At 47.7% G+C, this 19,202-nt stretch overlaps 1 protein-coding gene across 2 annotated transcripts in view; it reads left to right on the forward strand.

Moving 5' to 3' along the window:
• Positions 1 to 19,202, forward strand: part of MINDY4 (MINDY lysine 48 deubiquitinase 4) — a 115,276-nt gene that overhangs the window by 18,047 nt on the left and 78,027 nt on the right. For both annotated transcript variants that reach the window (XR_013829643.1, XM_079931069.1), the window contains exon 5: positions 343 to 776. Coding sequence is in view for 1 of the 2 variants with exons in the window: in XM_079931069.1 (XP_079787195.1) it covers positions 343 to 776 (434 nt within the window). In the remaining variant the exon portion in view is untranslated. The remainder of the gene's footprint in view (positions 1 to 342; positions 777 to 19,202) is intronic.

Raw genomic sequence — 19,202 nt, forward strand, 5'->3', positions numbered from 1 at the left:
TAGTGAGGGACAAAGAAGTTCAATGACTTGTCACAGAGCACACGGCTGGCAGGGGGTGACACGGGAACACAGGTCTGACCCTGGAGCTCTCTGTAAGGGGTATGAGGGGGGACCAAGGCATGCTCCTGGGATTTATGTGGGTGGGGTTCTGTGAAAGCGCTACAGAAGTGGTAGCCCCTGCGTGACTCCTCAAAGGGTGGGTAGGATTTTAGGAGAAGGAGTTAAGGATGGGAAAGACATTCCCGGGGGAGGGAAGATCATGGGTAAATGCTTGACGTGGGATATTTTCTTACCTCCCTCCAAGGGGATCCTCACCGCTGCTTTTGTCCTTGCTCTTTTCAGGATTCCCTCCGCAGACGCTCGCTGAGGCAGTCCCCGGCCTTGAGCAGCACGACCCAACCCCACGAGGAGGGGAGCCTACAAGCGCCCGAGCTGTCTGCTCATACCCCAGCCTGTCCCCCGCCTGTCCCGCAGGAGGGCCCGGCTTCCAGCACCTCCTCCACCCCCAGGAGCACCCTGGGCCTGCTCAGCTCCCTGACCTTGGAAAAGTGGAGAGCCTCGCCCAGCAGCCCTCCTCCCCTGCCAGGCAAAGGGCTTCCCCAGAGCGGGAGCGGCCGGTGGAGAGACCTTTCAGAGGACAGCCCAGCCGTGGACAGTGGCCTAGAGGCCGACAGGACCGCCTTGAATTTCTCCTTGTCCAGTGGGAATGCCCCGACGACCCAGGAGAGGCTGGAAAGAGTGTTCAAACGGCAGGGGAGCCAGCCCCCGGCCCTCAGGTGAGTGTGCTGTGCCCAGGTGATGGTTTTCGGAGAACCGTCCAGTCCCGAGTGGCTCCTTGGGCTCTCCGAGCGAGGTTGTGAAGTAGGGGAGGTGATGATGGTCACTCCACCAGGGAGAAAGCAGCCCAGAGTGCACACACCAGGAGGCTTTGCGAGGGGTGTTTCTTTGGCCCTTCTTACTTCTTCTCAAGGGTCAGCCTGATATGGTACAAGAGATGCGTCGAAGCCAGAGGTATGGTGGTGAATCAGGTCCCACAAGGCTCCTCTGGGGCAATTTTTTTTAACCCTATCCTAAGCCCTTCGCTTTTATTCTTTCACAATAGACCTTGGTGATCCCTACACTGATTGGTTTTTGAATGTTAAACCAACCTTACATTTCTGGAATGAACCACCCTTGGCTCTGACACATTATCTTTGTATATATTGTTTGATTTGACTTACTAATATTTTGTGTAGGGTTTTGTATATAAATTCATGAGGGAGGTTGGCTGGCAAATTTCCTTTCTTGTAACAGCAGCCTTGTGAGATTTTGGTGTCCAGGATATGCTAGAAGTGGTCCCTCTGTTTCTTTATGGTCTTGAAGAGTTAGTGTGAGATTGGTGTTATTTCTTCCTTAAATATTTGGGAGAATTTTCTGGAGAAGGCTTCTGAGCATTGAGTTAAAAGGTTTTAAATTGTGGATTCAATTAAAAAAATTTTTTAATTGAAATTTTCTATTTCTTCTTGTGTCAGTTTTGGCAAGTTGTATTTTTCCAAGGAATTTAACCACTTAATTTATATTTTAACTTTACTGATATAAAATTGTGTAATTATACACAATTTTTTTTTATTGGAATAAAATTGCTTTACAATATTGTGTTAGTTTCTGCTATACAATGAAGTGAATCAGCTATACGTATACCTATCTCCCCTCCCTCTTGGACCTCCCTTACACTCGCCCCCCATCCCACCCATCCATGTTGTCACAGAGCACCGAGCTGAGCTCCCTGTGCTATATAGCAGGTTCCCACTAGCTATCTATTTTACGCATGGTAGTGTATATATGTCAACCCTAATCTCCTAATTCGTCCCACCCTCTCCTTCCCACCCTGTGTCCAAATGTCCGTTCTCTATGTCTACGTCTCTATTCCTGCCCTGCAAATAGGTTCATCTGTACCATTTTTCTAGATGCCACATATATGTGTTAATATGTGATATTTGTTTTTCTCTTTCTGGCTTACTTCAGACTGTCTGACAGACTCTAGGTCCATCCACATCTCTACAAATGACCCAATTTCATTCCTTTTTATGGCTGAGTAATATTCCATTGTTTATATGTACCACATCTTCTTTATCCATTCATCTGTCTTTGGGCATTTAGGTTGTTTCCATGTCCTGGCTATTGTAAATAGCGCTGCAATGGACATTGGGGTGCATGTGTCCTTGTGAATTATGAATATCCTCTTATTGTCCCTTTAAAGTCTGTAAGATCTGCAGGGATGTCTCTGTTTCCATTCCCGATACTGGTAATTTGTGTTCTATGAATTATATGCTTTTTTCAAAGAGCTAACTTCTGGCTTTGTAGGTTTGTTTTCTAATTAATTGATTCCCACTCTTACTTGTATTCTTTCTTTCATTCTGCTTTCTTTGAGTTTAATTTGCTATTATTTTCTATTTTATTTTATTATTTATTTCTATTTTGTCTTAAATTATTGATTCTTAGCCGCCTCCTCCTCCTTCTACTTCTTCTTCTTCTCCTTCCTCTTCCTCTTATTCTTCCTCCTCTTCTTCTTTAGGCATTTCTTTTTTTTTTTTTTTTGCGGTACGTGGGCCTCTCACTGTTGTAGCCTCTCCCGTTGCAGAACACCGGCTCCGGATGCACAGGCTCAGCAGCCATGGCTCACGGGCCTAGCTGCTTCGTGGCATGTGGGATCTTCCCAGACCGGGGCACGAACCTGTGTCCCCTGCATCGGCAGGCGGACTCTCAACCACTGTGCCACCAGGGAAGCCCTTTGGGCATTTCTGATTCTAATTTTTAGGGGCTTCATGACTGCTATTTCAGGATTATTTTCAATATTTCTTACATATAATTATTAATATTGAGTACTACCATTAATTGAGAGTTTACTTAGTGCCTGATACTATGCTAGGCACTTTTCATATATTATTCTATTTCATACTTGGAAAAACCTGCAAGGAGGTATTATTATTCCTCAATTTACAGATGAGGGAATACAGACTCATAGAGGTTATCACTCCCAAGGTTGCCTAGCCAGGAAGTGAAGGAGCTGGGATACGAACCTAGGTGTTTCTGAGTCCAAAGCCCATCATGCCTGTAAGCACCATCCTGTACTAGTTAGGTAATTGCGTTTCTGTTTGTGTGTGATGTGTATGTTTTAAACACTAGTAATTTGCTTGGAGAATTTCTGCAGGGGTGGGTATAAGAAGTATTAGGCATCCTGGTTTGTAATACTGGCTTTTTAAGTCATTTACTGTGCACCTAATATGTGCCAGGCACTTAGGCACTGGTAGTGCAAGGCAAGCTAAACAGATACAGTGTATTAACTCCCTTTGTGACCATAGATAAGCTGGGCCTACTTTGCTTATACATTTTGTGACTATGTTATTTGATGCATATACACATAGAATTCTTATAGCTTCCCGTCGGATAGACTTTTCTATCATTATGAGATCTCTCTTCATCTCTAATAATGCTTATTGCCTTAGTGTCTGTTTAGGTATAGCTGCGTCAGCTTTCCTTTGATTAGTGTTTTCATGGTATATCTTTTTTTCCATCTTTTTATTTTCATCCATTCTGTAGCTTAACATTTAAAGGTGCCAACCAAAAGTCTGTGCGGTTTACCAGGATCCTTCACCCTTTTAAAAAATAATTATTATAATTTATTTAAATTAAAATAAAGCAAAACAAAACAAAACCAGTTTACCCATTTCTCCCACCTTCTACCCACCTCAGCTTTCTTCTTTTGTAATATCTTTTAAGGCTACAAATTTCCCTCTAAGTAATGCTTTGTATCCCAGAAGTTAATAAATTATATAATCATAAAATTTAGCTTAAATGTTTTCTAATTCCCATTGTGATTTATTCTTTTGACCTGTGGGCTATTTAGACATGTATTGACTAATTCACAGCATTTGGGCTATTTTTCGGGTTATCTGTTTGTTTTTGATTTCTAGCTTATTTCCACTTTAGTCATAATATATTCTGTATGATTTCAATCCTTTGATATTTGTTGAGATTTCTTTATGGTCTAGTATATATTTAAAGCTTATCTCTCATAACCAGCATATATGTGGATTTTTAAAAATCCAGTCTGATAATTTTTTGTTTTAGTTGGAATAATTATTGCATTTACATTTTCCTTTTGCTTGAAGAACTTTCTTTAGTATTTCTTTAGCAGGTATATTACAATAAATTTTTTTTTTTCAGTTTTTGTTTGGTAATGTCTTTATTTTGCCTTTATTTTTGAAGGATATTTTCAGTGGGTATAGAATTCTAGATTGGTGGCTTATTTTCTTTTCAGCACTTTAAGTATTTAATTCCATTATCTTACCTTAGTCTTTCATTATCTCTATTGATAAATAAGTTGACATTTTTTATTACTACTCTTTTGAAGGTAATGTGTCTTTTTTTTAACCTCTGACTGCTTTTTAATTTTTTTTTTGCTTCTTCTCATTCTTTAATTTTCAACAGTGTTACTATGATGTGCCTAGAGGTGGTTTTCTTTGACACTTCCGTTAGTATATGTAGAGCTTCGTCAGTTCGGGGTTGATACCTTTCATCAGTTTTGAAAATTATTGTCTGTTGTCTTTTCAAATATTGCTTTTATCCCATCCTTTCTTTTCTCTCCTGGTACTCCAGTTATACATATATTACTACATATTTTCACTGTTCTATAGGGTTTAAAAAAATATTCTTTCCTATGTTTTCCATCTTTTTCTCTCTCTGTACTTTAATCTAGATATTTTCTCTTGCTCTATCTTCTGGTTCATGTTTTTTCTCTTTTGCCATGCTATTAAATATATATAATAATATATTACTTTCAGTTATTTTTCAGTTTTATAATTTCTGTTTCTTTGTAGAAAGTAGATATCAGTCTTTTGTGAGATTCTTCATCTTTTATTTTCTTGAGCACATTATTCATACTCATTTTAAAGTTGCTGTCTGGTAACTTCCATATCTGGATCACCTATAGGTCTATTGATATTGTCTTTTTTCTTTTGGGTTTTGATAATTTCGTCCTGTTTCTTTGCATTTCTGATAATTTTGATTCAATTCCAGACTTTGCATATGAATAATTGTAGAGGCTCTGGTTAACATTACCTTCCTCCAAAGAGGACTTAATTTTCTTTTGGTAGATATTAATCTTTTGTTAGTTTTAGACTTTGTAAAATATCTTTTCCTTTGTTGGACAGAAATTCTTAATTTTGGCATAATTAATCAATCTCTTGTTTGACATACGATTTGCATTTTTGCATTTTTTCTTTATTAAGTCCTTTCTTTCCTTTAGGTTTCCATGGTATTCTCCTGTATTTTTTCTATTAATTTTGTAATTTTAGCTTTCACATTTAGGTATTTAATCTTTTGTATTTGTTAGGTTGAAAGACTCACTTTTATTTTTCTCCATATAGTAAGACAGTTTTCCTAGCACCACCTACTCTACAATTCGTTCTTTACCCCATGTCTTGATTCTTTTCTAATTTCCTGTATAGATTGTCCAGCCAGTGCAATAACAGTGCTGTATATTCAGAACTTCTTCCCCATTCCTTTTCCTAACTACGATTGCTGCAAAATTGCAGAGACCTTATACAGGAAATCATTAGAAATCATAATCCATCCTGGTGCCTTTTAGGGATTCCACAGAGACACTCTAGAGAACAGCCTTATCTACTTATTAGTTTTTAAACTAGAAATGGTGGGACTGGCTTTACATTAAACAAATATATATATATATATATTTTTTGTTGTTGTTGTTGTTGTTGTTTGTTTGTTTTTCGGTACGCAGGCCTCTCACTGTTGTGGCCTCTTCCATTGCGGAGCACAGGCTCTGGACGCACAGGCTCAGCGGCCATGGCTCACGGGCCCAGCCGCTCCGTGGCATGTGGGATCTTCCCGGACCGGGGCACGAACCCGTGTCCCCTGCATCGGCAGGTGGACTCTCAACCACTGCTCCACCAGGGAAGCCCTAAACAAATATTTAATATATATATTTTAAAAGAATCATGACCATCTAACAATATTTTAAGGTTGCAGCCATGCACAAAATATACTAGCTCTCTCTTGTGTTTCATTGGTCATGACCATAGCTTTTATTACTATGGCTTTGTGGTTGTAACCTGGTATCTTGGTATACTTCGCCTTTCTTTCAGGATTGACATAGCTATTTACAGATCTTTATTCTTTATGCAGGCCCTTTTGCCTGTTCACCCAACATGTCTAACTTATTTCTACAAGAGGGCTAACTGGTTTGTCCCTTTGCCTTTGTAAGTCCCAAGGCCTTTGTAAAGGCCTTGCTCTCAAACCATCTCATGAGTGTCTCTTTCTTGTCAATCAGGTGTTTTATACTCATAGTGGTTTTCTTTGACTAACTTCACCTCCACCCACTCACCTCTAGCCTATTTTATTGTTATCACAGCACCTATCATAACCTGAACTGGGCTCTGGAGTCTGATGACCTGGACTGGCAAACCACCTCTGCCCTTTATAACCACTGTGGCCTTAGGCCAGTTCTTAGGCCCTTGAAAGATGGTATGGACTTTGTCTTAGAGGAGGAGGAAGGTGGCAGGGAAATGTACTGCCACAGGCCCTCAGGACCAGGCGAAGTGTGACCAGGAGTGCTTAGCATGTGATAATAGTGTTGATCTTTATGTCAGTAAGTGTTTTGGGAGCTTTGTTGTTTACCCACTACTTGTTTCCTCTATGCTGAGCACCATGCTAAGCACACGTGTGTATTATCTCGTTTGCGCCTTACGATAATCCATTCAGGTGGATATTATTGGTTTTCTTCTCAGGGCGGGGGAGGTTCTCATTAAATAGTATTCTTCTCCTCCTGAGTTCTGAACAAATTGCCAAGGGAAACAAAGGATATCAACTGGATTGGGGTAAAATACATATCGTCTCTGTGATTGATAAAGGGAAGGTAGGAGACACAGCAACTCATGAGGCCTGGTGGGCCCAGAGCTGGACAGACTTCTCCACCTCATCTCAGGCCCAGGACCATGTGGTGGGAGGGGCCAGCCCCCAGAAGAGCAGCTCACTCCCAGAGGAGAAAGGGTGCAGCTGAGCCTAATGCCCCTCTTTCCTTTCTTTCCCCAATTAACCAATCAGGTCACACATCCTCCCTCAGGATGGAGTGAATAAAAAGGAAGAGAGTAAAGGTCTGCAGGGTAGACCAGTAGAACTCCTTCCAAACTCCCAGGAGACACTGGGAGTTGAGAACAAGCATCCTCCCACCCCAGCAATTATTATTCCATTTTAGATGAGGAACTGAGGCACAGAGAATTAAAGGAACCTGTCAAGATTCTGGGTAGATGCAGGCCTAAGGGCTCACAGTTTGGCACATGGAATATGGATTGGATTTCAGCAGTCTCTCATCCCCTCAGTTAGGCAGCTTTGTGCAGTGCACATACTACCCAACTGTATGTGGCACCCTTGGTTTGAAACCAGGGCCAAAGTAATCCCACTTGCTAAAACTACCTACCTCCTGCCCTTCCCAATACCCCTCCAACAGTCTTATCTGCCCATCACTTGTTTTTTTCATTCAATACAGTAAACATAGGTCTGAGACCTAGTGTGTATAAGATCCTGTGAACCCTTCAGGTGAGAGAGTCGTGTGCATATGTAATTCTTTTAAAACATGACGAGGGACAGTGAGATGACAGCAGAGCTGGCTCGCATGCATGGCACATGCTCCATCACTCAGCTCTAATGAAGCTGGAGGAAAGGTGGCTACTGGGAGCCTTTGCTGGGCCTTGCAGCATCAGGTTTAGGGATGCCCATGGAAGTCACACCTGGGGGCGGGGGAGTGAGCATGTGTCCTGGGAGAGGGGGCAGGTGGAGGACGTGACCTGCTGAGATGTCAGGGAACGTGAGTATACGTGCAGTCAGGCCCTTCTGACACTAACTCCTTAGATCAGACTCAGTTGCTGAAGGAACTGTTTTTTGCTTTGATTTTTGTTTCTTTCTTGTGTCCTTTGATCTTAGAAGATGCTTAGAAAATGTCACCTTCTCATTGTTGTGGCAGTTTGGGGCCATTTGTCCCTTGTCACTGGCTAGTCAGGGCTGCCCTTGTTGGATTCCTCTCACAATCAGTCAGATCCGCTGGGCCTCTGGCCCTGACCTGGGTGGTCCTGTAACCCTTGCCTCACTCTGCTTCCTCTATACCTCTGCGTATCTTGCTATCACCTACACACCTGGCCCAGACTAGGCCCTCTAGAAACCTCAGGCGCAGGACTAAGAGCATCGGAGCAGTGATTCTTCCGGGAACCCAGTCTGCCAAGCCTGGGGCTCCCCAGGCGGCACTTAGTGGAGGTTGATGGTCTGGTTGGGGGCAGTCTCACTTGCGGTGCTTATGCTCTCTTGGGGCCTGATGGCCTGTCATTTGTCTGAGTCCCTCAGAGTGAATCCTTGGGGCTTCTCACGGCCACATGGACCCTGCTGTGGTTGAGTTCAAAACACATCATGCCGGGCATTTGACAATCAGAACTTAGTTCAAAGTTCTGAAACACATCATGCCGGGCATTTGACAATCAGAACTAGCTTCAGGGCTTCCCTGGTGGCACAGCGGTTGAGAGTCTGCCTGCCGATGCAGGGGACACGGGTTGGTGCCCCGGTCTGGGAGGATCCCACGTGCCGCGGAGTGGCTGGGCCTGTGAGCCATGGCCGCTGAGCCTGTGCCTCCGGAGCCTGTGCTCCGCAACGGGAGAGGCCACACGATGACAGGCCCGTGTACCGCAAAAAAAAAAAAAAAAAAGAACTAGCTCCCACTTATGTTTTCCAGCTGTGTGTGGGCTGCAGAAGCTGCAGCCACGTACATTTTGCCCGGTCTCCTTTGGAAGCATGGGTGTACTCAGTGTCGTGAAGTTGAGAAGAGTTGTTGGCCTCCCTTGGGAGTTCAACCCATGGCAGCGGCCCAGCGGCAGTGTCTAGCTTCTGGAAGATAGAGGTCAGCATTGGGTCTCGTTGGGCTGAGATCAACAGTTGACAGGGCTGTGGTCCTTCTGGAGGCTCTAAGGGAGAATCTGTTTCCTTGTCTTTTCTAGCCTTTAGAGACTGCCCACATGCCTTGGCTTGTGGCCCCTGTTTTCCGTCTTCAAAGCCAGTGACGTGAGCCGGGTCCTTCTCAGGCTCTCATCTCTCTGATTGTCCCTTTCTCCCTTTTCCGCCTCCTTCTTCCCCTTTGAAGGACCCCTGTGGTTCCATTGTGTTCACCTGGGTAATCCAGGGTAGCCTCCCCATCTCAAGGTCAGCTGACCGGCAACCTTATCTCCACTGACCAGCAACCTGATCTCCAGGAATTCCCTTTCCATGTAACCCAACATGTTCACAGGTTCCAGGGCTTAAGACAAGGGCATCTTTAGGGGTGGGCGTCATTCTGCCTGCCACAGAGGGCAACTGTTTTTTTCTTGCAGTGTTTAAAATCCTTTTTGGTCTCATGATTTTTAAACTGTTTACTTTTACCCTCTCCCTTTCTACCACTCCCAGGAGAAATTTTGTTGTTTTCACCTTATCCAGCCATTCTCCCCTGCTTGTCTGACTGTCTTCATGTCCCTCTCTTTTTTATGCGGGTCATGTGTGGGAAGGGAACCAGGAAGACCCACGGCTGCACGGTCCCTGGGAGCTGCGGGATTAGGCCGGTAGAAGATGTCTGGCTATGTGGCTGTCATGGTGTATCCAGTGAGCTCAGGGCAGTTGTGAATTTCATGAGCATCGATGGATTTCACCCTGGGGAAGGTGGATGTTTTCCCAGAATACAAGCTTAAAGTGTGATAGAATCCATGGAATTGAAGTTTAATTTCGTTGGGTTTTTTAACAGATGTTTTAAACTGGGTGTTTTGAAAGCAGAGTGGAATAGATGTTGCTTTAGAATCTGTCTCGATTCTTAAGCGTATAGTTTGTCAGGGCTAGAAAGATCCTTGGGACCCAAGCCCTTCACTTGGCAGGTGGGGAACAGGGCCCAGGAGCAGAGGGGAAGTGGCTCACCTGAGCTCTTGCAGGTGTCGTACGGTCCTTTCATAAGCTCTGTTTTCACTGTCTGGCTATGTTGAGAGCTTTTTCTCGAAATATGTGTGGTCTTTCCTGTACTCAGTATAAGCCTGCAGCACAGTTGTCATCCATCAGCATGTGACATCTTATTCCTCACACAGTCATCCCTTGGTTTTGGAGAGGCCTGATTTCAATCCCTGAGCTCATGGAGTTTGTCCTCAAAAAACCCCCATCAATTCACAGAAATATCCATTTATTCAATTAACTTATTAACACGTTTTTAATGAGTGCCGTAGTGTGTCAGAGCCAGCTTGTACTGGCTCACGGACCTGACTGTTGCCATGTCTTCCTGACGTCAATGTGGTAGCTTGAAATGGGTCATGGTAGGAATATTTACGCCATGGGAATTGGCAAATGCTGCCAATTAGCATCCCCCTTCCCTGGAGAGCCAGTTGTTAACTTCTACCAGCACGCCACCCGTGATGGCCTACTATGTGCCAGATGCAGTTCTAGCCACTGGGGATTCCACATGGATGAAGGACCAAGCCTCTGCCCTCTTGGAGTGTATACTTCTGATGGGGAGAGGCGGCCCATGACAACAACCCAGTGAGTAAATATATAACAAACCTGGGTGCCACGAGGAAAAGTAATTCAGGGAAGTGTGATGGGGAGCCCTGGGTTTGGGGCTGCTGTTCTACAAAGGGAGAGCTGGGGAAAACCTTTCTGAGAAGGTGATGTGAGAGGAGACCAGAAGGAAGACAGGGAACCAGCTTTTGATCCCTGGGAGCAAATGCAAAGAGGGCAGCCGTGCACAGGCCCTGTGGTGGGAACAGGGTGCTTGTTCAGGCTGAGTGGATGAGGGGGAGAGGTGGAGAGGGAGGGGAAGAGCGAGCAGGGCCTGGAGGCTGCTGAACGTGCTGGCTTTGCCTCTAGGTGATGCAGGAGCCTTTGGAGGTCGGGCAGAGGCACGGCCTTCTGCGACGTGTGCTCAGCAGGGTCCCTCTGGCTGCCGGGCTGGGGTTGAGAATAGATTCCAGGAGACAAGGCTGGCAGCAGGGGGACCAGGCAGGGGGCGACTGCCGTCGTCTGGAGGAGAGCTGATGGTGGCTTGAACCAGGCAGGGTAGTGAAGGTGGCGAGATGTGGGCTGGGTTATCACACACACACACACACACACACACACACACACACACACACACACACACACACACACACACACACACAGGGACCCTCTGCTTTTCGAGTTAGCTTTATTCCACTTCACTTTCACTAAAGACCTATGTTAGCTAACCAAAATAAATCCAAAGAGGATTTTCACTTTTAAGGAAAAAGGCAAAAAGTGCAAGTGGTGATCAGCGTTCTGTAATGAGCCATTGCAAAGGCAGCTCGCACTCCGACCAGCAGCCAGGGCGGCACCGCCAAGCTCCTTCCCTGGGAGCCACACTCAGCATCAGGCCGCCACAGCCCTGAACGGGTCTATGAGCCTCTGTGCTTGATCTCGATGTATTTTGTGCCTCCATTAGCAAGATGTGTCCTAAGGTAATTGCTTCTTCGCGTTACACCATCTCAGCTTGGGAAAGCTTTCCTAGGAGCGCTCTACTTTTGGGTAGAAGGGGAAGCCTGCCTATGGTAGAGTCAGCAGGACTTGACCCTGGATTAGATTTGCCTCGTTAGAGAACGAGAAGAGACAGGATGACTCCAAAGTTTTTGGCTGAACAACCGGAAGATGGAGTTGCCGTTCCCTGAAATGAGGAAGGTGGTGGGAGAAGCAGGTGTAGTCATGGGCACCAGGCCGCAGTCCATTGTCCTCCCTGCCAGGCCAGTGGTGTTTCTTTGTTGACTGGCCTCCCTGTGGCCTGAGTCAGAGACCATGTGTCTGGAATCCACAGATGTGAGCAGTCAGCGGTCTTGTGGTTCTCATTTCAGGCCCTGTTGATGCTATTGTGACAGGACAGTTCTCTTCTGGCCTCAGGGTCTTACTGAAGCTGTGAAGAGGTTGTTTCTCACACCAGGACTATTACTAGAGCCCACGTAATAGGATTGCTCACGGCTGTTCTCTGAGGACAGTGAAAGCAATTGTCTTGCCTTTAAATCGAGCACTTATTTTTCCTGTGTTTGCAGGTTGAATGTTTGCCTTGGTCAGATGTCCAGCCCCCTCTGGGCCTCTGTGCTCCCGTCTGTAAGGGAAGGGTTGGATGGACTGCTCTTCAGGGGCTCCTCCGTCTCTGACATGCCCCTCATCCTACACTGTACACATGGCCTTGGGCGTGTCCAGGCCAAAGTTCCACCTTCTCTGCGATCCAGGAATCATAGTCTATTCAGCTGGTCTCTAATGTTCATCTTGTGTAAAGAATGAGCATGTAAACGGGGCCCTGTGCCTTGGGAGTCCCTCCTAGATGGTGGGCTCCTCTGAGTTCCTATAGTAAAATGATACAGGACTCAGCAACGCAGATTCGCCCCCAGCCCCGAGCGTGAGGGTCTGTTGCTGGAGGCCTGATGATCTCCTGTTCCGGCTGCAGGGTTTTGTCTGGGAGGCTGGCTGAGTGCTGCATCGTGCCACCTCCAGCCCCTTTGCCTATTACTTGTTGAATGATTTCTGTCTTAGGTCAAAGTGCCAAGAACAGCTCTTCTCAAACTGTGATCCCTGGACCAGCAGCACCTGCATTGCCTGGGAACTTGTTAGAAACACAACTTGTCTGACTTGCTGAATTGGGACTTTGGGGGTGAAGCCCAGCAGGGTGTTTTAACAAGTCCTCCAGGTGATGGGCTGCAGGCTAAGTTTTGGGAACCAGTGCCCCGGAAGCTGAGCCTGAGTTGGAGGGTCAGGTGCATGTAATCTGTTGGGCGTGTGCTCTCAGGAGAAAGGCAGCGAGGGAAGCAGGACGGGAAGCAGGGGAAGGTCTCGGCAGGGATGTGGAGGGTCAGGCGGCTCCCACAGGGAGATGAGCGTGGGAGCTGACCCAGAGCTGCTCCCGCTTTTCAGCTAGGAGAGGGCTTTTCTTTCTTGTGTCAGTCATTGGCTATGCGTGGCCCATCCTGGGGTGGGGCGGGCAGTGTGCCATCTCCTGGCTGAGTTTTGCGAAGGAGAGCTCTCTGGAGAAGGGTGCAGCTGTGAGCCTTTAGCAGCCAACGTGGATAGCAGCTGGGATGGGTGCGCCAGTCAAGGTCATGTGTGGGGGACACCTGCATCTTCCACATCAGTTCTCATGGTTCCTTCTATACTCGCCCAACTCCCAGTGGGATAATAAAAATAGACCATCATCTCGAAGCCTGCTCATGGCCGTCACTTCTGGCACACGGGATGTCCTGGTGAGGCAGGCCAAGCAGGGATCATTTACAGGTGAGGGGGAGACTGGAAAGAAGTTCAATATAAGCCCCCAGACAGCCCCTGCCGTCACGACCCCCACAGCTCGCGTTGCAAGAGCACCATGCTGACCCATCGCTGGCTTCAAGCTGGATGATGCCCTGCTGTCTCGGTCAGACAGGAGGTGTCCCTGAGCTTTCGCCCAGATCTGGCACTGGGGATGTGGAAAGATGAGATGGCTCCCTGCTCTGAAGCCAAAGGCCCGCTGAGGCTGTATGTACTTGAGTGCTTAACTGTGGCCCTCAGAGGAGGGCCGGCAGCAGGTGGAGGTGCTGTTGGCAGGGCAGGAGGGCCTTGGGCTTGGAGAGGCCGTGTTTGATGCCAAGACTTGATGGTGCACTAGTAACACTGGGCGAGGAATAGCTGTGATTAGCCTGCCTTGTTCTGCGCGGATCTCTGCAGCCTGGACACAGACACAGCCCCACCAAAGCATCCATGTGTGACAGCTCTGTGTCAAGGCCTGTAGTCAATTCCAGGGACACAGCGACTGATGAAGGGTGTGCCCGCATCAGGTTTTCGGGTTTTGCAGGAGAATGGACAGTAGGTGGCAGCAGATCTTCATCAATCTTCAGGACCCCAGAGACTTTGGTTGGCCCTGTTGTGTGATTTCAGCCAGCAGACACTCACCAGGCCCCTACCAACGATGACATGATGACACACTCAGGTGGGAGAGAGATGAATGAGATCCAATCCCTCCTGAGTCCTGCCCACTCCCGGGCTCCAGATCACTAGCCAGGCCTGTTTGCATCCTGAGAGGGAGTGAATGATGCCACCTGGGGCCTGGCAGAGGCTGAGCAGAGGATGTGGCATTTGTGGTTTATTGACTGTTCCCCATATCCGAGCATTGAGAGTCTGACAGCATCTGCGCTGCATGGGATGAGTAATGGGTAGAATTTCCATTTTAATTTGTCTCTGCACGTTATTTGGACTTTATGTCAGACTAGGGAGGTTCGAAATTAGCTGAGTCTTGAAACATACACAGCACACAGTTGCTTTCCCGTGTGCCAGAAACCCCGCGTGAACAGGTGGCCTGCCTGGGGCTCCTGTGCTGGTCCAGCTTCCCCTTCACACCTGCCATCAGTGCCCTGTGCCTAGCTGGTTCTCCGTCCCACCTCTTACCCACATTCACCCTACATGTGTGTCCCTGGTCCACGGTGGAATGCCTTCTCTCTCCTCCGAATGCCGGCCTCTCCCTGGCACGTCCAGGAGTTTAAACAGGAGAAACGGCTCCAGCGCACATTACAGGCCACTCGGAGCCCTCCAGGAGCAGGGTTGATGCTCTCACCCCTGTGCTTTAATTATAGCTGCTACCTACCTTCAGTTCAAGGGTTTCTGAGTCTTTGATCCAATGCATCCCCCAGGGGAAAGAGACTTCTCATGAGTCAGATTTCCTTCGAGATCAAGAAAGTGTAGCTAGAGAGGCACCTCTCCTTGGAAGGGTGAATGATCTCATTTTGGACATTAGGATGGCAGCTGTGAGATCCTCCTCTGCACACACCTGGGCCTTGCCAGCTCTGCCCTAGGCCCGAGTCCATGGCACGCAAGCTGGGAAGATGTTCCGTGCAGGGGAAGCCGCTGCTGCTAGATGGGAAGAAGCTGTTAAGGCTCAGGGATAATTTTGGGAGGTGAGTGTCAGAGAGCAGGGGAGGGGTATGGAGACTCTTATCTCCTGGGTGCTTTTTTCCCCTCACTCCAAGATGCTTACTGGCTGGTCTGTGAGCTAGCTTCCAGCAGACCCTAGCTACCAGAACCCCAAAGAGAGGCCCATCTGGAGATTAGCAACAGGGTCAGGATGAGAGTGAAGCAAGTGAGGTATCGCAGGGGCAAAATTTAAGGAGGCACTCACTCTTACGGTGTTTCAGCTGCAGTGTAGGCACCTCCATGAACCTTGAGACTGAGTGCCTCCTTAAATTTTGCGTCCTAGGTACCTTGTTATGTTTCACCCTAATTCTAGCCTGGTCCGAAGTCTGGCTGCTTCTCTTCTGCTTCTCAGTATCATGGGTAATCCTCAATAGAGCATAATGATTTGATAATTCATCTCTACTTCCATGAACTCTTTGAGGATTGGAGTGGGCCTTACTTCTTCGTTGTTCTTGTTTTTCCTAGCTATGTCCCTGGACCTGGCAATCTATATGGAGCAAATGAGAGAATGTACATAGTAAGGAGAATGAAAGGGAAAACCATGCTGATCTGTTTGGGACAGTGTCATGAAACTTAGGTTGATAATCTTTAATAGAATTGGAACCGTCCAAACTTTATCTTCAAGTTCACTTGTCAGCATTCATTCATTCACTCATTTATTTTTTATTCATATATTCATTTAACTGTGATGTCCAGTATTGAAGTCATCTTGAACGTTGCCTTCTTTAGGAAGCCTTTCTGATCTCTTCCCTGCTCCTATACCCGGACGTGATCCCCTTCTCATACCTCTCACAGCACACGTCACACTGGAGACCTGACAGGCTGCCATGTTTCTCCTCCTGGGTTGTCAGCCACCTGAGTATGGGGGTGAGTCGTCTGTGACCCTGCCTCCCTCAATTTTGATCAGAATTGTTCCAAGCTTATTGGATGGAGCTGAATTATTGGCATGGCCTTGTGGGAGGGGGAGGTGAAATGTGAAGTCTTCCCCTTCATTCGAGGGACACACAGGAGAGTGGGACTAGTGATTTAGCAAACAGGAAAGTCACCTGAAAATAGGAGACATCTGTCCCAGAGCCAGATGGATGGTGCCCATTGAGGCGCCGTAGGATCTCGGAGGGGGCGTTGCTGTTCCTGGGCTGGGCCTTGAAGTCTGAGCGGGGTTGGAATAGACCAGTTGGGGGCCAGCCAAGGGCCTCACTGCTGTGCCTGACATACTCATCACTCTTCTGCACCTTCCTCCAAGCCTGAGATTTTTTTGGGGTGGGGGGAAAGTTTGCCCATGTCCCCGGGGATCTCATTCCTAAAGACTAAAGCAGCTCCCTTGCTCTTCCTCAGCCCTTTTTTTTTTTTTCTCCCCCCTGGGGCCTGCATTGGGTTCTGCTGCATTTGTAGACATTTTTGGATAATGTGCACTTATGGTGGCTCATGGAGAAAGAGGCTAATCTCGCAGCTTTCCTAAGGATTGGGAAAGGGCACTGATTTAGGGAAAAGATGGGCATCCCTGTTCTCACCCCAAGTATAACCCTGACAGGCTGGCTACCTTGGGGTCTGGGTGGAGCGAGCTGAAGTTTTTCCCTGGCCAAATCCTGTTGCGTCCTCCTAGAGTGGACCTTCCCTCGTGACTCCTCAGCTGGTTTTCCTAAACAGTGGCCATGACTCACTTGGGCTGGTGCCTCTACCTTGATGCTGAGTTCTGTCAGGGGCATTTGGGGCAGAATTCTTCAAATCACAAAGATGACCCGCCAGGGCCGTCTCCTGTGTGTGTGCCTCATTCCAGAAAATTCTACTTTGTTTTCTCTGCTCATTGCACAAGAAGTTACTAAAACCATGGGATTCCTTCCATTTCCTGTAGGGGCCGGTTTCGTGGCCATGGGTCCCTCAGAAGTAGAGCCTCTTCCCGATAGAGTAAACAGTTTTTGATCTCTATGTAAATACCTGTCATTTAATTTTATTCAGTTCAACAATGCATTTATGGAGTTTCTCTTGCTTGTTCGAATAGTGCTGGGGAGAGACGCTGAAGATGTGGCTCTTGCCCCAAAGAGGCCAAGACCTCCGTACACATAAAATCATGATTAAAAAAAAAAAAGAAGAGAAAGTGACAAGCAGACAGGGCAGGTGCCATGGAGCTGGAGTCTAGATTGTTTGAAGGATAATTAAGCTGTTGATATTACTGAATAGTCATTCTGTTGCAAGAGCATTCGATGTATTACCTCGTTTGATTCTGACAGCAACACTAGGAGGGTTATCAGCTCCGTTTTACAGATGGGAAAACTGAGGCACAGAATTACCAACCAGCCTGAGTTCATGCAGGCAGTCTGGCTCTAGGGACCTCAGTCTTAACCCCTATCCTCAAGCCCCTGTCTGAGGAAGGAGGACTCATGGGGAGCTGACATGGGCGAGGACTTAGAGGGTTGGTCTGGTGATTCAGGGAGTGGACGCATGCCAAGCTGAAGGGCCAGTGTGAACAAGTGTGAAGAGGCAGGTGAGGTGGTGTAGCTGGAACCCAGGGCATGTGTGGGGACCAGGAGGAGAGGAGACTGGAGGACTGGACAGTGCTTGAGAGCCAAGCTAAAGAGCAGTAGAGAGGAACAGAAAGGTTTCTCGAATTTTTGGTTAGGTGGTGGTTGTTTTTTTTAACTGGTTAGAGCTGTGCTTCAGGGAGACTAGTCCAGGAGCGCTGCAGAAATGACAAGGGTGACCAGTAGCAGGAATCTGACCGAGAAGGTGGGGTGGGCCCTGACCCGAGGAGCAGGAGATCTGGGAGGAGAATCCTTGGGACTTGGTGTCCAGGGAGATTGTGGGCCTGGAGGGCCGGGAGACTGGGCATGCGGATGGCAGGGAGAGGGGACCTGACTGGGGGAGGCACTGGGTCAGGAAGCAGATGAAGAGGCTGTTCCTGGAGATGTCCAGTGGAGCTGTTGTTTCCACAGTCAGGAGTGGGGCAGAAACGCAGATCCTGGGCAATGTTGCATGAGAGGTTGGGAGGGGACATCTGGGAGGGGCTGGCACGGGGCTGAGAGTTGAAGTACTTGGAGGTGTGGACATGGCCAAAGGTGCAGGATAAAGGTGCCAAGGTCAGAATCCTGCAACGGGAGAGCCACATGTTTGACGTGGTAAGGAAGAGGGGTGGTCAGAGCAGAGGAGGACTTGGGAGGTGAGGGAGGAGAGGGTCTCCAGGAAGCAGGAGGTGTGGGCAGCTTCGGAACCTTAGTGGGGAGATTGGGAAGGTCACTAGGTCTGGTGACAGAGTGGCTTTGGAGAGAACACTTTCAGTAGGGACTTGGGGGCAGAAGGTCACCTGCAGCAGGGTGAGGACACGCTCGAGAGCATGCAGCTTTTTAAAAGAAGTTAGAGGGCTTCCTTGGTGGCGCAGTCGTTAAGAATCCGCCTGCCAATGCAGGGGACATGGGTTCGAGCCCTGGTCCGGGAAGATCCCACATGCCGTGGAGCAGCTAAGCCCTTGTGCCACAACTACTGAAGCCTGCGCGCCTGGAGCCCATGCTCCGGAATAAGGGAAGCCACCGCAGGGAGAATCACGCTCACCGCAACGAAGAGTAGCCCCCGCTCGCCGCAACCAGAGGAAGCCCGTGTGCAGCAACAAAGACCCAACGCAGCCAAAAATAAATAAATCTATAAAAGAAAAAAATAAAAGAAGTTAGAGGGGATGAGAAGCATAGGGACAGGATGGCCGCTCAAGAGGGTAGAGGGTTAGGGCACAGGGTCTTTCTTTCCAGGATGGGAGAGATAGGAGCACATCTGTAAGCCAGGGGCTGGGTGGCAGGAGCAGAGGGGAGAAACTGATCATTCGTAGAGACTCTGAGGGGACAGGAAGTGTGGGCCTGGGCGGGCCCGGGAGTGGGCAGCGGCCACAGTAGCCAGATTCATCTTCTGCCAAGCTCCACGATGATAATTGATGTCCGTAATGACCGGCCCGGGGCATTACAAGTTCCCAGAGTACCTTTTAAATCCTCAGTGAAAGAGCCAGTTCTGCTCAGCAGAGTTTCTGAGGTATTTGAAATGTATTCCAATTAAGCAAATCTTTGTTAAGTGACTGAGGACTGCTGTTTGGGAAACATTGCATTTTATTGTGTTCTGAGACTTTGCAAGGTGGCGCTCCATCTTTAATATATTTAGTAACCCAGCATGGTGAGGCTGAAAGGGCCCGAGATTTAGAATTGGACAGATCTGTCCCTTACTAACAGGGTGACCTTGGGCAC

This window comes from Stenella coeruleoalba (assembly GCF_951394435.1).
Source record: "Stenella coeruleoalba genome assembly, chromosome: 9".
Lineage (NCBI taxonomy): Eukaryota > Metazoa > Chordata > Mammalia > Artiodactyla > Delphinidae > Stenella > Stenella coeruleoalba.